The 18586-nt window shown below is 35.8% G+C and overlaps 3 protein-coding genes across 7 annotated transcripts; 1 reads left to right on the top strand and 2 right to left on the bottom strand.

Moving 5' to 3' along the window:
* Positions 1-26: 26 nt before the first annotated feature.
* LOC143900707 (UDP-glycosyltransferase UGT5-like) lies at positions 27-8130 on the bottom strand. 2 transcript variants are annotated; one of them, XM_077412331.1, is made up of 6 exons: positions 7903-8130; positions 6943-7179; positions 5399-5812; positions 2719-2941; positions 771-990; positions 27-488 (listed from the first exon to the last, which is right to left on the bottom strand). In XM_077412331.1, the coding sequence occupies exons 1-6, from the start codon at positions 8128-8130 to the stop codon at positions 200-202; spliced, it is 1611 nt and encodes a 536-aa protein (XP_077268457.1). In that variant the 3' UTR covers positions 27-199. The 2 variants fall into 2 exon arrangements, with proteins under 2 accessions (XP_077268457.1, XP_077268465.1); XM_077412339.1 differs by having other exon boundaries at positions 6943-7083.
* A 48-nt stretch (positions 8131-8178) lies between these two features.
* Positions 8179-10406, top strand: LOC143900828 (very long-chain specific acyl-CoA dehydrogenase, mitochondrial-like). Of its 4 annotated transcripts, none has more exons than XR_013257886.1 (5): positions 8179-8312; positions 9413-9712; positions 9801-9994; positions 10081-10179; positions 10248-10406. XR_013257886.1 is itself a non-coding variant. In XM_077412582.1 (3 exons), exons 2-3 carry the CDS (start codon positions 9819-9821, stop codon positions 10109-10111), a joined length of 207 nt encoding a protein of 68 aa, XP_077268708.1. In that variant the 5' UTR covers positions 8347-9712; positions 9801-9818; the 3' UTR covers positions 10112-10198. The 4 variants fall into 4 exon arrangements, 1 of the variants encoding a protein (XP_077268708.1); XR_013257884.1 differs by lacking the exon at positions 8179-8312 and having other exon boundaries at positions 8351-9539; positions 9614-9712; XR_013257883.1 differs by lacking the exon at positions 8179-8312 and having other exon boundaries at positions 8352-9712.
* Positions 10407-11310: 904 nt separating this feature from the next.
* LOC143900796 (leucine carboxyl methyltransferase 1) lies at positions 11311-17982 on the bottom strand. The gene is made up of 4 exons (XM_077412515.1): positions 17404-17982; positions 15863-16046; positions 15425-15776; positions 11311-15344 (listed from the first exon to the last, which is right to left on the bottom strand). The coding sequence occupies exons 1-4, from the start codon at positions 17611-17613 to the stop codon at positions 15140-15142; spliced, it is 951 nt and encodes a 316-aa protein (XP_077268641.1). The 5' UTR covers positions 17614-17982; the 3' UTR covers positions 11311-15139.
* Between the last annotated feature and the right edge of the window lie 604 nt (positions 17983-18586).

Genomic DNA, 18586 nt, shown 5'->3' with positions numbered 1-18586 from the left:
TTTCGGTATCGGTATCGTTTCTAATATTTACCATATAATTTTGATTTATTTTACAATTTAATATAACATAATTTATTAATATGTAATTATAATATATTAATGCAATTATAACATTTTTTATATCTACATTAATATTTTACTTCTTTTACATTAAACATTAATATTACTGCACGCAATGTCTGTTAATATTTCTAATGATTTACGCTTGTTTGCTCTTGCGTAATTTGGTGTATATATGATTATAAAAAACATTAATCGATAACTTAATTACAATGAATATATTTAACAATATCGTGAAGAAAATAAGTAACAAAAATGCGTAGACATCGATCAGATTTCGTTCCACCCAGCTCTGATATTTCAGCGGCGTTGCTAATGTTAGATTTGGATGGCGGACTGCGTATTCAATGCCCCAAACAGCTAAATCTAATGGTGGTATTGGCCGATCCCGAAATTCGCTGGACAATTGTTTCATGTTTTTTGTATAACTGTACCAAAAAATGTTTCACTATTAATAATGTAATACAAAAATTACGCATCTTTATTAAAGAAAAAGCTAAATATGACAAGATGTTATGTATAATAGGAAAGCCAAATTTTATAAAATCTATTTTTTATAATCTATTATAAACAAATGTTTTTACAAAAATTTATAAATTGATTATATTAAACATTAGATCTTAGACATTATTTAAAATATCACTCTGTTGTTAATTTACTGTATATAAGTATAACATTAATGATAATAAAATATGATCGAAACATGATACCTTTCATTGTAAAGTATTTCTTCAACTGCGTGTAATATGGACTGCGTGGACAAAATTTGAATGTCCAAATATATGCCAACGCCTTTAGCTACTAATATTTCTGTATTGAATTTTTGATCCAAAAAAAAAGGCATCACGATCATTGGTATACCTTTCCAAATGTTTTCCTGAGTACTGAGAAGACCACCATGCGTCCAGATTGCTCTTACATTTTTATGAGCTAAACATAAAAATAGATTATAAAAAAAAATTAATTTTAATTATTATGATGGACATTGATGGAAATCTCACATTGACACAAACATTTAATTAGCTGTACATGCCGATTAATGTGCGTGATAAATTAAATCTAATGGGCTTTTCAATCAACCGTTTTCTCGCCTGTACATTATTTTTAAACAAAAAACGAGTTTTTTTATTGTAATAAAAATTACTGTCTTATTATAAAAAAATTGTAAAGTTTAATTATAATCATAATTATTGAAAACTGAAATTGTATTATTGTTAGATGCAAAAAAACAGTTAAAAAAAATTGTTCAGACATTATTAATGAAATAACCAGATAAATTTAATGCAACAAAAACTAATTTCCTTATACCGCATTTATTTTCAAAATAAAGTTTTACTGTAATAAGTCAAGAACTGTTTAACGCACAAAATATTTATGTATATTATATATACAATGTTTTCATATCTTCCGCGATATTTTACTAAAATACTGGTGATATAACAATTATTGAGATTCGAATTAGTATTACGTAGAAGTAAATAATTCTCACAATTCTAAATTTTATTTTACTCAATACTATTTTTAAGAGAATGGTATTATAATAGTTAATAATAGGGGAGATTGGGGCTATAAGCCAACACTATTCTTTCAAAGGCAATTTTTAATATTTAATTAAAATTTTCAGACAAATTTTTTCAATGGTATATATTTAAAGAGTGTTTCTTCAGGTACAAAATTAATTCAGGAAGTTTTACTGTACGTCGCTTTGTTTTGCTGCCAGGAAAAATAGTGACGCAAAGACAAATTTTCAAATTGAAAAATGCCGGGGTAAACTCGACACTTTGCCTGATCGATACAATTTGATCTGGAACTTATTTTTTATTGTCTGAAACTAAATATACATTTGTTTATCGTGTATTTAGAAAGTACAAAAATTTAGAATTAAGTAAAACAATCATTGGAAATAATGAGAACAAAAATTGTTGAACATTCAATTATTTTCATCTGAACTCATGTCTGAAAAACAATTTATGCAATTAAATTCGCGATTACACGTGCGCACACATTTGTCATGGGCCATATGCTGCATTACAAGCATCGTTTATTATTGGGAACCAATAAAACAGCGTGTCGACTTGGCCCCTGTCGACTTTGCCCCGAACGTCGTTTTTTACTTTTGTTACTCCAAAAATATAAAAATTTTAAAAATATGCAAAAATTATTATCGGATTCGTATATAAAGCATCGAATTTCCCATCAAAATCACTTACCGGTAGATTCGCAAGAGTAAAGCTCGATGAAAGAGTAAACATTTTCGAGAGATCAGAAAAATTACTTTTTACTATCAAAAACGCTTATGTCACGTTAAAACGTACACTATAACTCAGAATGTTACCAAATTCCGTTGATAATACTGGCACATAAAGACGCATTTACAGTAGGAAAGGCAAGTTTCTACGATAAATTTAAATCGGCAAAAAGCCTAGTGTCAAGTTTGCCCTGTTGTCGACTTAGCCCCGGTCTCCCCCAAATTAAAAACTCAAATTTTTTATAGACATCCTAATTGTTAATAAAAAAAGCTTAAACTTAATTATAAGAATTTTTCAGTTGATAAGAGAATATACGAAAAGCAATAATTAATTATATGTAAATATTACGAGAAAATATATATCGTGTCTCATATGTTTCTCGTATTTTTCTAAAAATTGAGAAACGTACATAAAACTAGGCTTTGCGGCATCCATTTCACAATCATTACGTTGTCCGGTATTTTAAATGGCACTTCGATATCTAGTTTCCATAGGACTCGTTGCTTCAGTTTCGACAAAGCCAGTATAACGGTTTCAACTTTGTCTAGGCCGATCATTTTCCATTTAACATTTGTTCCTAACGATATTACGATAGCTCCATTTTTTGCTCCGTCAAGAAATACGCGCACATCCTGCAAAATAATGGCGAACTAAGTATTTTGGATAATATGATTTATGCAAAAATATGTATTTTAATGCCAAGACGTAATCGTAAGTAACCGATACATTTTCATGTGGATTATATCTAAGCAGATTATATATTATCTTTAAATAAAATTTATACAACCATAAGTTATTTTCGTAAGTTATTAAAAATAGAATATTATTGTAAAAAATATTATTAAGTTTTTTTAAATTTAGCAATGTGCCGCGCAATATTTAGGTATCTTTTGCTTGTAATTTACTGATTATTATAGAAATTAATTAATAATTAATTAATTAATAAAAATTATACTTTATTATATTATGTGATATATAGCTATTTTGAAAATAGCATATTTAAAATGTTTCTGTAAATATGTATTCCTAGACAGCATCCATGCGTCTAAAAGACGTCTTTACAACGTAAGTTTTTTAGACATTATTTATACTTACTTACAATATATACAGATTTTATGTGAAATAAACGTATGCAAAATTCTCATTTTGGAAATATACAAAAAATTATCGATTTAATAAAAACAAGATTAAAGATTTATTGTCTTGATCTAACGGTTTATTTAAAATTCCGCGAATTTAGAACAGTATTTTTTACAACCAAGATAAACAAAGAATTTCGCCCATTTTTTTAAAGATTTTGGGCTGTATATTCCGGGCCTAGCCATCAGTCATATATTTTTGCAAATAATAGTGGTAGTATTAAAGAAAAAAATAGTTTTAGGTCTTCAAACTCTCGCTGGAAGCAGTCTAGACCTCATAACGATGTCATTTTATTTGTTCGATGGCTTAATTATTAATTAGCAAAGCTGTCTATATTAGTGTGGATTCTAATCAAATTTGCTGCCAATCTGTGCGCATATTACTAACATTTTTCTTACTGGGAATATGTTAAATAGAACGGAAAAAGGTGTAGAGGGCTAGATCGGTTTTAACTTCCAAAACGAAAAAAACATTAAAAATTTGGGCACATATATAGAGCTGTCACTGACGACAATATTTAGTTATACAAAAATACTGCAGTTTATATATACAAAATGAGAATCTAGCCCTCTAGGGAAAACATTGAAGAACAATATCGTGCAATTACAACTACGATAGAAGTCTAGAAAAAAAGTGTCAATGTTTTAACTTTTCACTAAAAGGTTAAAGCTCGCGCAACAACAAACAATTACAATATAGGCAAATGAAAGCCAAAACGCAGGTAGCAAGGCGACAAATCTAACATTATTTAAGGGGGTCGTCTAGTCAAAAGGCTGTTTTTTGGGGGGAATTTTTTGTAAGGAATCATAAGAATACACTTTGTTGACACTTTTACATCATCATATTTATTGATATTTGACGAGTATTTAGAAATTTTTCCAAGTTGATATATGGCCAAGAATCCGCTGTAGAGCGCCCCGACGACAGCTGCGTAAAAAAAACGGTAACGATTCCGGATCTCCAGTTCATCCTAAAAAAAAAAAAAAAATTCAACCAGATAAAAATATTGAAATTTCAATTTTTGCCAACGTTTTGAAAAAAGTTCATTTAAAATAAAACTTTTTTTTAAAACTTTGGCAAAAATTAAAATTTCAATATTTTTCATCCACAGATTAAGAGAATTTTTTTTTTAGGATGAACTGGAGATCCGGAATCGTGGGTACCGTTTTTTTTACGCAGCTGTCGTCGGGGCGGTCTACAGCGGATTCTTGACCATATATCAACTTGGAAAAATTTCTAAATACTCTTCAAATATCAATAAATATGATGTAAAAGTTTCAACAAAGTGTATTTTTATGATTCCTTACAAAAAATTTTTCACAAAAAACAGCCTCTTGACTAAACGACTTTCTTAAAAAATTTATATAATCAAGTACGTTTTGGTCCATCGCTTTGGACCATCCTCAGTGAAAAAATACAAAAAGAAAAATAAAATTACACGCTATCAAGTCATCGTCAAACAATAAAGATCGCCATTCCAGTCATGCATCAGTCAAATCCGCAGAGTCCGCGAGTTGGTTCGGTTAAGTCATATATATAAATATCGATGAGATGTCTATCATTTTATTCTTATATATCAGTATTAATGCCTACGGTAAAATTATTACCATAAATTACGATATATACCATATCATATGTATATGCGATTGATTCAGACGGGCAATCATTGTACATATAGAAAACGATTCATAGATTTTAGAATTTGTATAATTATTTCCTTATTTGGATCTAAAACGATAGAAACCGATTCGATTCGATTAATGTTTTATCTGTCTTTTAAATGTGCAACGATAAAACCGATAAGATACGATTAAAAATGATACAGATCCGTTTTTAATCGTTTTCTATCGGAGATGATTACCAGGGTATACACCATTTTTTTTGCTAATATTCTTATTGCAATTTTTGCTAAATTGCGCTTTTCAAGTAACAAGTATAATTTCTCTCACCTCAGGATACGTCGCGACTACCTCGCCGGCAATTGGTTCTATGGCCTGGGCATTCAGTCCTGCAATCTCGAGAGTGTTCGGCGGCAATGGGATCGCAGGCTCGAACGCAGGATGAGTATTGATTAGTACTATATTAATTTTGTCTTTTTCTATTTCATGTAATGGTCTGATTGCATGACCTAAATATTCCACGGTAAGTTGTTGAATAATAGGTAAATAATAATAATCTCGTATGAGGTCATCCACAACGTAATATAAAGCATTCCATGCTCTCAGCCATAAACCATCGGGTTTCACAATGGACGCAGGGTAGGGCCGAACAGTCGGGTAACTTGGACCACCGACATAATCTTTGAGCCAAGGTGCAGCACCAAATGGAACATAGCCTACTACGGGTGGCTTACCTTTAGCAACCTGAAAAACAATATACTTACAGACAATAGAAAGTGCTAAAACTAAATAGCTGTTATTTTGTAATAAATAAACGAAATAAAATAATAAATTAAGTACTATTTTGCAGAACTAGCTGGTTATTTTATTTGCAGATAATCTAAAAATAATATATTATTTATATAAAAATAAACTATCGCTTTACGCGAAAGTAGTGTAATTAATAGTTCTGTGACTATTATTTCCATGTATTATTTTACGTTTGTTAAAGCTAGTACGAGAATTTATTATTGCAATAATGATTTTCAATTATTTATGAGAGTGCAAGAGTGCCGAGATTGCAGGTAAGAATCTCCAAATGCAACAATATATTGCGACCAGTCAAATTCTTGGATGTTTTGTACGATATATGTTTTTGTAAGTTTTATACGTGTATACCCTTTTTAAACTATGTGCTAATAAAAATGATTTATTTCTTCTATATATAATGTTTAACTCATTCCGGTTTGTCTACTTATGTTACACAGTTTAGCCTTGTGTCCACGATGCTAGAAATCGCCGAGATCTCGGACGGAGAAAGAATCGACCAACATGAATATTGGTTAATTGGCTGAAATATTCAAATGTGATCGTGTGTCAATTTCTTTCTTCGTTCTAGATCTCGGAGTGATTTCCGGCATCGTGGGCACAAGGCTTTATACAAAGTATCTTCTTTTTGTTGCTGCACTGGCTGTCGAGTTCAAGAACCCTACATACACTAAAGCATGAGGGTCTCATATGTACGTTTCTCCTGCTTCAATGTATATGTACACATTGTACACTTCTCGAACTAGTATGTACAGCCAGTGTAGCAATAGAAAATAGACCCACAGTTTCAGTAACTTCCCGCGCGGTTGTTATCCTTTTATTTGTATAGAGAGTGGCACAAAATTTTTTATGCATTTTTACGCATTTTGTATATTAAAAATATTCCACAATGAAACATCGTATTTCAACACCGTTTTGAATTAAATAACGAATGATTAAGAATAATTTTCAATTTGCTACGCTTGCAAACAAACTTCGATTCACAAGGCAACTTTGCTAAGTCGCTTGCAATTTAAAAGCTAGACTAAACAATTACTATACACTTCGCTAATACTAGATTGCCCTACCTCCCACAATCCGTAGAAACATTGAGCTAAAGTAATGTCCTGCACTATAACGTCAAACTCGACAGTTTTAACCATTTCCAAGAGTTCTCTTGCCGCTTTAGTTCTTATCACTGTCTGACATCCGCCAATGCCCCACTGATACTGAAATTTCACCATATAAAGTACACTGTACTGTTCCCATTCAGCTAAATTATAATCCTCGGATTGTTCATAAGTTTGCATTACACCATCGAAAACCTGAAAATAATAAGTACTCTTTGCTTTACAGAAGAAGACGTACGAAAATGCGTTAAATTATCTCAAAAAGCAGTTATTAATCTTATGTATAATAAAACAGAAAACAACATTTTAAAATAGGAAAGTTATATTTTTATTTATTTATCATATATAGATTCCAAATAATCGATTTATACTACCGCTCAAAAGTATTTACCATCCTAGAAAAAATTGGAAAAAATCTTAATTCTTTGCAGTAAATGGTTTAAAGTGCAGAAAATTATTGTCACGTGTACTTATTATTGTTAACTTACACAAAACTAATGCTGTATGTTGGTCCTTATTACTTCTTAATTTTATGTAATTATTTTGCGTACGAAAAATCTCAAATAATAAATACATTTTCCAAGATCATCACGTTTATAAACCAAAATCAATTAAAAAATTAATCGACAGGATGCCAAAATTCTGTATGGTTGTAATAAAAAAACGTGACCATCTTAATGAGGCAAAAATTTAAAATAATGTTATTTTCTTGTCAAATTATGTTTAACATTATTTAAATAACATGTAACTACGTATACAATAAAGACATATGTAGCAAATTATTAGTCTTTTCATTATAATTTTATTAATAAACTTATCTCTCTAATTAAATTTCTTTGAAGCGGCCAATACCTTTTGAGCAGTACAGTGTAACGTACGTCTCTCAGAATGTCTTCGAATCTCATAATATTTACTTACGGCGTATGTCAAATTCTGCCCGAGTATTCCTTTAATCTTAGTCTCATGTATGCTCACTACATGTACATGATGGCCTTTACGAAGCAATCCTTTAACCAAATGCTCCGTCCAGACGTGGTGACTAGGCGACGGAAGAGTCGCTATCACTAAAATCGACATTGGTTTCGACGCCGTCACGAGATCACCCATTAAGATACAACAAACAAAGAAAATGACACTACTTAACATCGTTGCGCTACTCGTGTGGTTTTTCGATCAGATCCTAGTACCGACTGAATCGAGGAAGACTGAGGATGTAGGATTCTTCCCCTCCTCATTTCAAGATAACTGGTTGCGTAACGGGCTGGCAATTACGTTGACATGTAGATACTACATGTCAACAAATTCAAGTTTGACATTAAAGTTTATAGGTATATATACTGTAATAATATGTTATTTTTTCAGTACTATAAGAAATGTAATTTGCTAATATGTGTGTATAGATCTACACATATCAGCAAATTGCTTCTCTTTCTTAGAACTACAATGTTACTTTATCCTTTCTAAAAAAAAGGCATGTTAAATCGATACTCGCATCTCTCGAAGTGTTCTCAAAAGTCTCCAATTGCTTTGTTGGCTCTTTTCCGCGATGCTGATTGATTCTGTTGCTGCGCTAACTTCGTGAGCGGCTGTCATAGCATACTTTGACAGTTGTGTGTAATATTAAAGCTAAATAGCGCGCGCGAAGCGCGCGTCTGTGATGTCTAGTAATACATAAAAAGAGTATTAAGATTGTAAAAACTTTAATTTGCTATTTCTTTTAAATCAAGGCCGTTCCCCACTTTTTTCTTGCGTAAAATTACACAGAAAGACTTCCCGTGGCGATGAAATCGTTAATTGAGATTTTTTTTTATACGCATTTACCATAGAATGACTATAATAATAACGTGTATATGTATATAATGTATTGTGTAGTACGCAGTAACTATTTACTCACTACTATCATATTGTTAAAATTAAATGAAGACATTTGCACGCAGAACAATCATCCAATCAGTGTTGATCATTACATAACACATAATTGATTATTAAAATACATAATACATTATTGATCATTAAATAATAAAATACCTATAATAATTGTTAATATGCGTAAATCACTGTATTAAACATGCATGTAGGCCGACAAAAAAAGAGCAAATTATATGTACCTAATTATATTTACAAAAAAATTTTAATTATTTATTACCACATACAATATTACAAAATCTCAATTCTTGCAAACTGAGCGATATCGACATTACCACGATACGGTATAAAACATGTTGAAAGAAGAAGATTATTAAAAAATAATTGAAAAATATTTAGTACATATATATTATATTATAATATTAAAAGTATAAAAAAAATATAAATAAGATGTTAAGATATAATCGGCACGACATAATTTTCACAATATACATATTATCTGATTAAATGACTATAAGTAAAAATAAAAAAAAAATTTAAATATAAAATAAATTAATTTTAGTTACAAGCGTGTGCGTCTGACATACCTGGACCTTGGAATGTGCCCCGCGGGTACGGAAAATCCTGTCAAGTATACGCATACGTTATGTAAACTATGACGATAATGGGAACCCGGCCGGAACTGTTATGTATATATTGTTTACTTATATTAACGCGCAGTACTCGATCCATGTGTTAATGACGTCGGTTCTCAAATTCATAGGTTCTAAACATCTAAAATTGGAAGATCAAGCGTATTGTATAATCTGAGGAATATTCCTTTACACAATAAGAGGAATACTAAATTTCAGATAAACAAAAAGTAGGAAAATTGACATATTGCTGTCAAATAATTTATTTCTTAATTACGGACATTATTTGATGATAATAAAATAAACGATGTGGTTAAGAACGATCAAAACGCGTACATGGACGAGAAAACGGCAGCCGCTCTCATCTGGGATTTGGGAAGATTCGGTTTGCAAGTGCCCACGGAATTCGGCGGGTTGGGATTGACGAATACTCAGTACGCTCGAATCGTCGAGATTTGTGGCTATCACGATTTGGGTCTCGCTATCACTCTGGCCGCGCATCAGAGCGTAGGGTACAAGATAAAACTGTTTACGGATGTATTTTGCTTTCTGATACATTTTTGTCAATTTTCCTAATTAATATTAATTTCATTAATAGGAATGTACCGAGCGTTATTGGTGAAATGTAAAATCGCCGCCTGCCTTTGGGAATTTGGTACATCTGAAATTGACGGAAAGTGCCGCGCTTTGCTCGAAGGTGAAAATAATAATTCGAACGTAAGCTGGAATTTTTCCTTGTATAAAAATATATATGTATAATTGCAGAGCGTGGAGAGCTTTGGCCAAGTTATAGAGTCCTGTCTCATTAAATACGGACGAGGCATTGTAGATGAGCAATTTATCCTCAACGGGATCACGCATGCTGCTTTCGATACGTATACAATGGCAGTTGTCCTAAGCAGGACGACTGTGGCTGCGGTCCACTTGACGCTACAAATGCTTTGGAGCGTTCTTCTTCTCCTTCTTTCTTCATTGAAAGAAAAGAGAAAAGGAATGCTTCGAAGCATTTGTAGCGTCAAGTTGACCGCAGCTTGTGTCGTTGAACAAGAATCTGCCTAGCGTAGAACACGAATTATTAATGACACAAACTTGGTGCGCGGAGGTATGTATATATATATATATGTTATTTTTTATTCAAATCCTATAGCAGGATCAATAAGTATTATGGCTTTCGAGTGCGTTTGCTGTAACTATTGTTTATAATTTCCTAAAGCTAATGAATTAACATATAGATAGTATTTAATTTAAAAAGTATCTTTCAGATGATTGACTAGGAATAATTTAGGAATCATTGACTCGAATTTCTGTCATTATATTAATATTATTTGATCTTGCTAGCGATAATGTGAATATACAGTTTAGCTTGTAACTGCTAGACACGATTGCTTAATGCAATTTGTTGTTACAAGCATCGAATCGCGCTGCATATAATCTACAGCAGGTCAGTAAATTGAGTAAAATTTCGAAGAATGATGCGACGTCATCAGTGGATGCGTACAATCAAATCCGCTGGGTTTTTAAGATATGATAAATTTATCTTATGAGAGATAACTTATCCAAATCTTAAGTTTTTATCGCGCTAGATGTAAGGGATAATAGAAACTGCTTTCTTCGTGGAAGGAAAAAGCTGATGAATATTTCATTATTCTTTCGTATACAATTCATATATCATCTCGCAATTTCTAGAAAAAAAAAATGTAAATAATAATAAAAATGTCAAGTTAACTTCGTGATGAATTGTATGTACTTCCCGTGTAAACCACGGAAGCGATCAATGCAAATGTTAAATTTAATAAGGTGTAAAGCATAAGGTGTATCTAAAGGTATATATAGAAAATTATGTATTTTTAATATCTCTTTATACCTCTTTACACGAAAAACGGCGATTCCAGATGTACAGCTATACAAATAATACGATCGATCTGTGATGTTTTTTCTTTTCTTAGATGCTGTTTATTCATTTTATCCATCAGTTTCGTTGAAATAATAAAGTCGTGTTGAGTCGTCTTTTACAAAATAAATTAAATGAAAGACTTTAAATGGGAGAAGTGTACCGTCATACATTTATATATATCTTATTTTATATATTTAAAAATATTTTAATTTAATATTATCGTAGCTGCTCTCTTTTCCCACTTAAAGAAACTCCTCAGCATGGGACACGTGAAAGAAATATATCAAACAGGAAGCCACAATCAATTATAATAACTGACCGCTCGTTTTTCCTAATCGTTAAATGCACAATTTAACAATATCACAATTATGCGAATACAAAGATGCACAATTTTTCCATCGTACCTTATCAGTTCATAATGACAGTGGAAGCACACTGAATGTCCATATATATATATATATATATATAGATTTCATATCTTATTCTTTTTCAAGGTGTACAACATCTGTACATAAGTTTAATGTAATGTAGAATAAAATCGAGGCGAAGAAACATGAAGCAGCGCGGCACTGTTCGCACAACGTTTATCGCATTACTCAAGTTTAAGAATCAAATTACCTTTATATATTCTCGACTTCTCGCAGTTCCTTTAATTCTTACGGACTCACTCATTTTTAATTGATCGCGAATTACGATAATTCTATTCTGTGCGATGTAGCAATATGTTACAAATGTGCGATGTAACAAAATAATGAGTTACGTAAAACAAACAACCTCTTAAATACGCGGCTTTTAGGCAATAATTCTGGCGAAGTGAAAAATTCGTTGTTTATTGGAACTAAATAATGTAAAGTTATCAGCTTTTAATTGAAAAAGATTTAGTGTTATAATGATCGCACTTGTTGCGCGATTAAAATATAAGTTCAACCTTAAATGCGTGACTGATAAAAAAATGTATATATCATTTTCCTAAATAAAAATTCAGAAAAAAACATCTCGCTCTGTATAATTATTACAAAGATAACTTAAACGGGTTTGTCGCAATCGCTTTTTCGTCTCAAAGAGCCGACAGGTGCGCGTGAAAATGGCAAATTCACTGACAATGAGTTTCAATGAGCTTTGAGATCTCACTCAATTTTCACAGTGGCAGTGGTTTGCTCGAATTCTCACGACAATGCCTCGAAAGAGACGTGCTAACTGCTAGGAGTTTTTGCTTCTCGGAGAGTTTTTTGATTCTCAAACTTGAAGCCGACTTGAACACATGAACGAGCGCTCGAATAAATCAGCAAATTTTACCTCGAATGACTTACCCGTGACACGAAACTAACGCGAAAGGTAGGTAGGTAGGTAGGTCTCGATTATTCCTCTACGTGCAAAGGCGACATGTCGGACGAGGGGTGGCGAAGGCAGGGGTTTATCTACGAACGTTAATAGATATCGTAACAATGGCTGCAATGTTTTATAACTTCTGAGAAAAATAGAACATCTGACTATCTTTTTTTTTTCTTATACGTGTTCGTTACTCCAGGTATGTAATTTTACTCGTCGAAGGGGCAAAGACCGAAGAACCACCCGTAACATCCTTCTGCGGATCCATGCAGTTTACCGGTGAAATCCACATTGCTTTCTCATCGTCTCTTAAATCTAATAAGTTACCGTTGCTCGCGTAACGCTAAAAGTAAAAGTATGAGAAAGAAACGGTATCGAGAAACACACACGCGAGAAAAAAATTTGATTATAGAAACTCGCTCGTTAGCAGAACCGAGAAGTTACCGTCGTTCGTATCTTGAGGCGAGATCGTCAAAATCGAGTATGTACATCGATACGATACCGCTTACAGAAAATATTCCAATCCGGTAGGCCGTCAGACTCCAGAAAAGCGATCAATGCCCCTTTCACTGATGCTCGATAAACTATCTCGGCGGTCACGCTTCGTTTTACCTGCGACGATAAAGTCCCGAGCTCTGCTCAAGAGAAACGTCGCGCACTTTGTACCTACAAAAGGATGATTCGAATGTCTCGTAAAAGCTTATGATATCTCCTCGCGTTATATCCTTAGATCGAATTCACATGCGTCACCCTGATATTCCTCAATATGAAAATAAATCTTTGTCGATCCCTCACCACCGTATATCGATACGTGACCTGCTTGTGCAACATACTTTTCGTATTGGTGTTGAAAAGAAGCGGAATACTGGTGCTCTAGCGTAAGCGTCTTCCTGTACAACGTAAAAAAAACGGTCGGATTTTGTATATCGAAGAACATCGGCGCGCGATTTCTTTTCTGCTTTTTTTTTGCAAGCAAGGGTTACGACTGTTACGAGTTCGATATCTACGAGCGAACGAATAAAATTTTTAATTTAGAACGCATGTCGCCGATTCTCTTTCAAGCTGATGTTCGCAGATGTATCTCATCGCACGTCGATTCTTTCGCAAGAATACCACGCTCGACACTTAAAGTCTTACTTTCGTTGCATACATTTACTTTTATTATTTTTAAGTAATCACTCATTTATATATATATATTTCTCTCTCCGCGCGGCTCGCAAGACACGCGCCTGTACGAAACTGACCGCTTACATCGTAATACTAATCGCCTTATCACGGCTCAATAAATCGTAATCTCTAACATATAACGCACTCTCTCACACGCACATACACACACACACACACACGCAAAAGGATCGGGTCGCGCGCGTAAGGAATAATTTTACATTATATCTTAAATATCATAATGTATATTAAGACTTTCGTAAAATCCAAGTACTATGTACGAATGTTTTTTTTTTCCAGAAAAATAGCTTTATATATTTGCGGTGAAAGATTAAAAATATAAATCCGCGTATTTTTAGTTGTACCCTTCTACACGTCTTCCCAACATTTTACTACTTGCATGCGTGAGAACGCGTTTCCAGTTTATGTGCGAAAATCGTAGAAGAATGCAGATAAAAAAAGCGGATTTTGCGGATCTTTGTATGTACGAAAATTATATCCTTCGCAATCAACACGAACTCTACGACTTCCACTTATTAAAATAAAGAAATCATAATACTCGGATAACAAGCAAGGTGGTAAAAACGTAATGAGTTGAATGGTATGATCCTCAATGATATCTCGCAATATAATAAATTACTCTGCGCACCGCGTCGCGCCCTTTGGCCACGACTCTATATAACAATAGCAATCTATAATTATAATAACGACCGTAAAACTTTATACATAAATCTGCAATGAAGAGTGAGACGATCTTCGCAGGGTAGAATCGTTATACATTAACACATAATTCAGATATGTTGCACGTAAAAATTAGGATGACTGGAAATATCGTCAGCGAAAGGATGCAAAAACTTGTGTTGTCCGTTCGCATAGCCAGCATACGGATCTCACGCGATTCGATCATCGCGATCGCAATCTCTTTCTCGTTGCAGCGCTCGTTAAACAACTCGCGACATATACAAGACGCACTCGGCGAAGAACGAAGAATATATTCGAAGTTTATATATAAAAAAAATTATTACAATATTTCTGTAGGCGAAAAGTTAAAAGCATTTTAATTCGAAGATACTACTTCCTCGCAACGTAGACTATTTTAACTCGTCGATTAATCGGGGATGTATTTAAGCGCAATCTGAGAAAGTTAATCTGCTGTCGATCGGAGCATTACGTAACTTACGTGGGCTCGTCGAGCCCGAATTATATGACGTCATTACCTGGAGTAACTCGCGAGAGAGACATAGAGAGAAGGAGTTAGGCGGTGATACACCTAACCCTGTGCTATAGACAGATTTTTAAATGTTTGTCCGTTCCAAGCGACGGCGATGCAGTAGTGCTGGAGCAGCTGGGTGAGGAGCTCTCGTTCGTCCAGCATCTCTATGTGCTCGATCCGACTACGATCCATTACAGGCAGTGAATCATAAACATCAACCATCGTCCACGCGCTCGTGCCCTCCCAATTGTTTATGGTAAAGCTGCAACAGTTGCAAGTCGAATTATACTTGACTCGTCGAACGTCGCCGTTCGGATATACGGAGCAAGGATATATACCTACCGTCTCTGTTGAGTCTCTAACGACTCGCAATCCTCGACGCCCGCCAATAAGCACCCACGGCTGCGGAGATTCGACAACATGACCTGGCCGAACTTGTCCTTCATGTTCACCTGTTCGTAGCTGACGAAGAGACTGTTCGGGAACTTGCCCGCTAGCCATTTCAATAGTGACGAGGTCGCGCTAGCGTCTACGTATACTAGAACACATTCTGCGAGGAACATAGTGGGTAAATTGAAATTGACTTCGGCTTGGGCCAATTTGTTATTTAGCTCCGCTATGTGTCGCAGATCTGTACCAACCAGATGATAATTCGCGGCGTGCAGGTCTGTGGTCGAAAATCGGATTTCTCCGTCTGAAAGATCGCAGTTGCGTATGTAAAATGAGGAAACGGCACGTCACACAGATGACTAGAAATAAGAATATCGTACGATAAAATACCTTCGGTGTTTAGCATATCGATTAATTGCTTGTGCTTCTTGATGTGATAACATTTCTTCGCGGTTACGCTGGGAAAGTCGAGCTCCATGAAGTTCGCAGGGCTATTCCCCGCCTCCCTAAGTCTCCAATAAAGAGTGTCAAAACCAGCACCCAAGTTTATGATCTGACCTTTACCGCCGGACAGCTGTGTAAAAGAAAGAAAATTCATCCTTGAAACTGGTGATATCAAAAGAACACGATAATCAATATATTTACGCAACAATATAAAAGTTAGAGACAGAATCTTAACTTCTCTTGCAATAAAAATCATTTTTATTAAAAAAAAAAAAACAATAATCAAAGGGCGTATATCCCAACTCCCGCTTAATTTATTGTCTAATTAGGACGGAAGGATAAATTCATATAATATAAACACAGATGTTTGTAACACGAAATAAAATATAGTTGCACACACACACACACACACACACACACACACACACACACACAAAGTACATAATATATTAAATTAAAAAAGACAATATTTTATTTCATGTGAAACGCTATCATTAATTTCCCCGAATAAACTAGAGCTACATTTTATTCGCCCTGCGGAAGATGATTGATTTTTCGTTTTTATGTTCCCAAGATATTCCCTCCCTCTCTCTTTCTATATATATATGTATACTATACTACGTGTGTGCACGTATATATTATTACACATCATCGCGGCGGTTTAGCGGCGCACGAGCCAAGCAGCTCTCAAAAGCGGAAAACGCAGTCGGCCGCTTTACGCCGGACGGGAATATTTTTGTCCCGCTATAACGGGCGAATTCCGCAACGCGTGTGCGGTGTGCGGCCGGCGCCGGCCTCGGGAATGAAGCCACGCGCCGCGCGTTTTTCATTGACCTATATATCGGCTGGCCGTAGCGATGGAAGCGGGAAATCTCAGGGGAATTAGGACAGGGCCTCGGCCGTCGTCGGGTCAAGGTTTCTGCCATGGCACGTCCCTGCCGCCCGGATCAGCTGTATTCCCCCTCCTCCCCCTTCCCACTGCCACGCTCGTTCTTTCACTCCCTCTCTCTCTCTCTCTCTCTTTCTCCATCATCCCGATTGTTTCCGACATGCGTTCTAGGTTAGACCCGCCGCGAGCGGGCCAATTGCAGCCAGTTGCACTTCCTGCCCCTTCCGCGTTCGTGATAAACGACCCACGCGCTCTCGGAACCTTTTATGTATACGAGAATAAAACGGGAGATATATATATATATATAGAGTGCGGGAAATACCACCGAAAAATGAACGCGCCCCGGAGTCAGCGTGTGCACCTCGGCGAGAGGCGGGAAGAGACGCGGAGGGTGCAGAAGGTGCAGCGAGGGGACGAGCGAGCTTTTTTCCGGAGCGTCGCGCGTTCGAACGGAACCGTTCCCCACGGGCCTCGCTAACCGAACCGCGAAAAGCGAGCGGTAGGGGGGAGGGAGGGAAAACCAAAATCGAAAAGGGGATTGAACGGGAGGGGAATCCTCTCCCCCGGGGATGCGTGGCGGCCGCCGACGCTCTCTCACCTTGAGGAACTTGTCGACGAAGAGCTCGATGCCCTTGACTCTGGCGTAGTAGCCGCGATTGATCTCGGGCTGCTTCCTCGCGGTCTGCTTGACGAGCAGGCTGATGAACGGGTCGCACCAGTAGCCGAGCTGCACCGCGTAACGCTTGCACTCGCTCGCGTCGTCGTTGGTGGCCTGTATGGCCTCATCGTCCGCCATATCCTTGATCATCCCGCACCGGCGCCGGGGACAGTGGCGGGTTTTGCCGCGCCGCTCGCGCTGTTCTCTCCCCTATATCTTTCGCCCCGCTATCTCGGCTCTCTCTCTCTCTCTCTCTCTCTCACTCTCTCTCTCTCTCCTCGCGCGTACACACACACGACGCACCGCACGCCGTTTATACACTTTCGTTCCTCTCTTTCTCTACCTCTACCGCTTCCTGTCTCTCAGATGGGAACGAGCATTCTATTCACTTCACTCGCGCGAAACCCGCGCGCGGACACCCCGGCGATGATGTGCGGCGCTCGAGCACGGACCGTGTCGCGTTACCTGTCACTCGCGGCGCACCACTGCGCAGTGCGCCGTGCGCCACCGGCGGCCATTGCTGTCCCCCGGCGGTGCTGCACCCTGCACCCGGCTACACCAGCCTGCGCGCTCCCCGCCGCGCCGCGCCGGACCGGCGCGACGCGACGGGATTTGAAATGAAAACTTTCTTTTTTATAATTTATATATTTTTCGAAATAAATTCTTTAAATTGGACGCTAATTGACATCAAAAGTTAAATCGATTAGCGATTTAAATATGTGGATTGACTGTTCTGACAAAAGCTGTATTTTAAGACCGACAAATAATCAGCGCGCAGTATACTGAGTTGGAAAAAGTGTATAAAATTCAAATTTCAAACAGAAATGTTATTATTAAGCTATCAAAATTCGATCAAAAATGGCATCTTCTCTAATCAATTCTTTTTATCAGTATTAAATTATATTGATTATCAATTTGATAACGTGGTAAAATATATCCTAATGCAGAATATGCAGAATGGGTCGCGTTGAAGAAGATATTTTTCCTTATCCCCTGATGACCGAAAATGTTAATATTTATTTATCTTGCATATATTGATTGCTATTTATTTATATTAAAGCGTTTTATTCTTGTTGAAATAAATTAACGAAAATTTAAATTTTATTTCTTCCCAGTTGGAATT

This window comes from Temnothorax americanus, unplaced genomic scaffold, assembly GCF_048541705.1.
Source record: "Temnothorax americanus isolate GAGA-0224 unplaced genomic scaffold, ASM4854170v1 Scaffold10, whole genome shotgun sequence".
Taxonomy (NCBI): Eukaryota; Metazoa; Arthropoda; class Insecta; order Hymenoptera; family Formicidae; genus Temnothorax; species Temnothorax americanus.
Note: the sequence above shows the minus strand (reverse complement) of the source record. Positions and strands in the feature narration are given on the sequence as shown.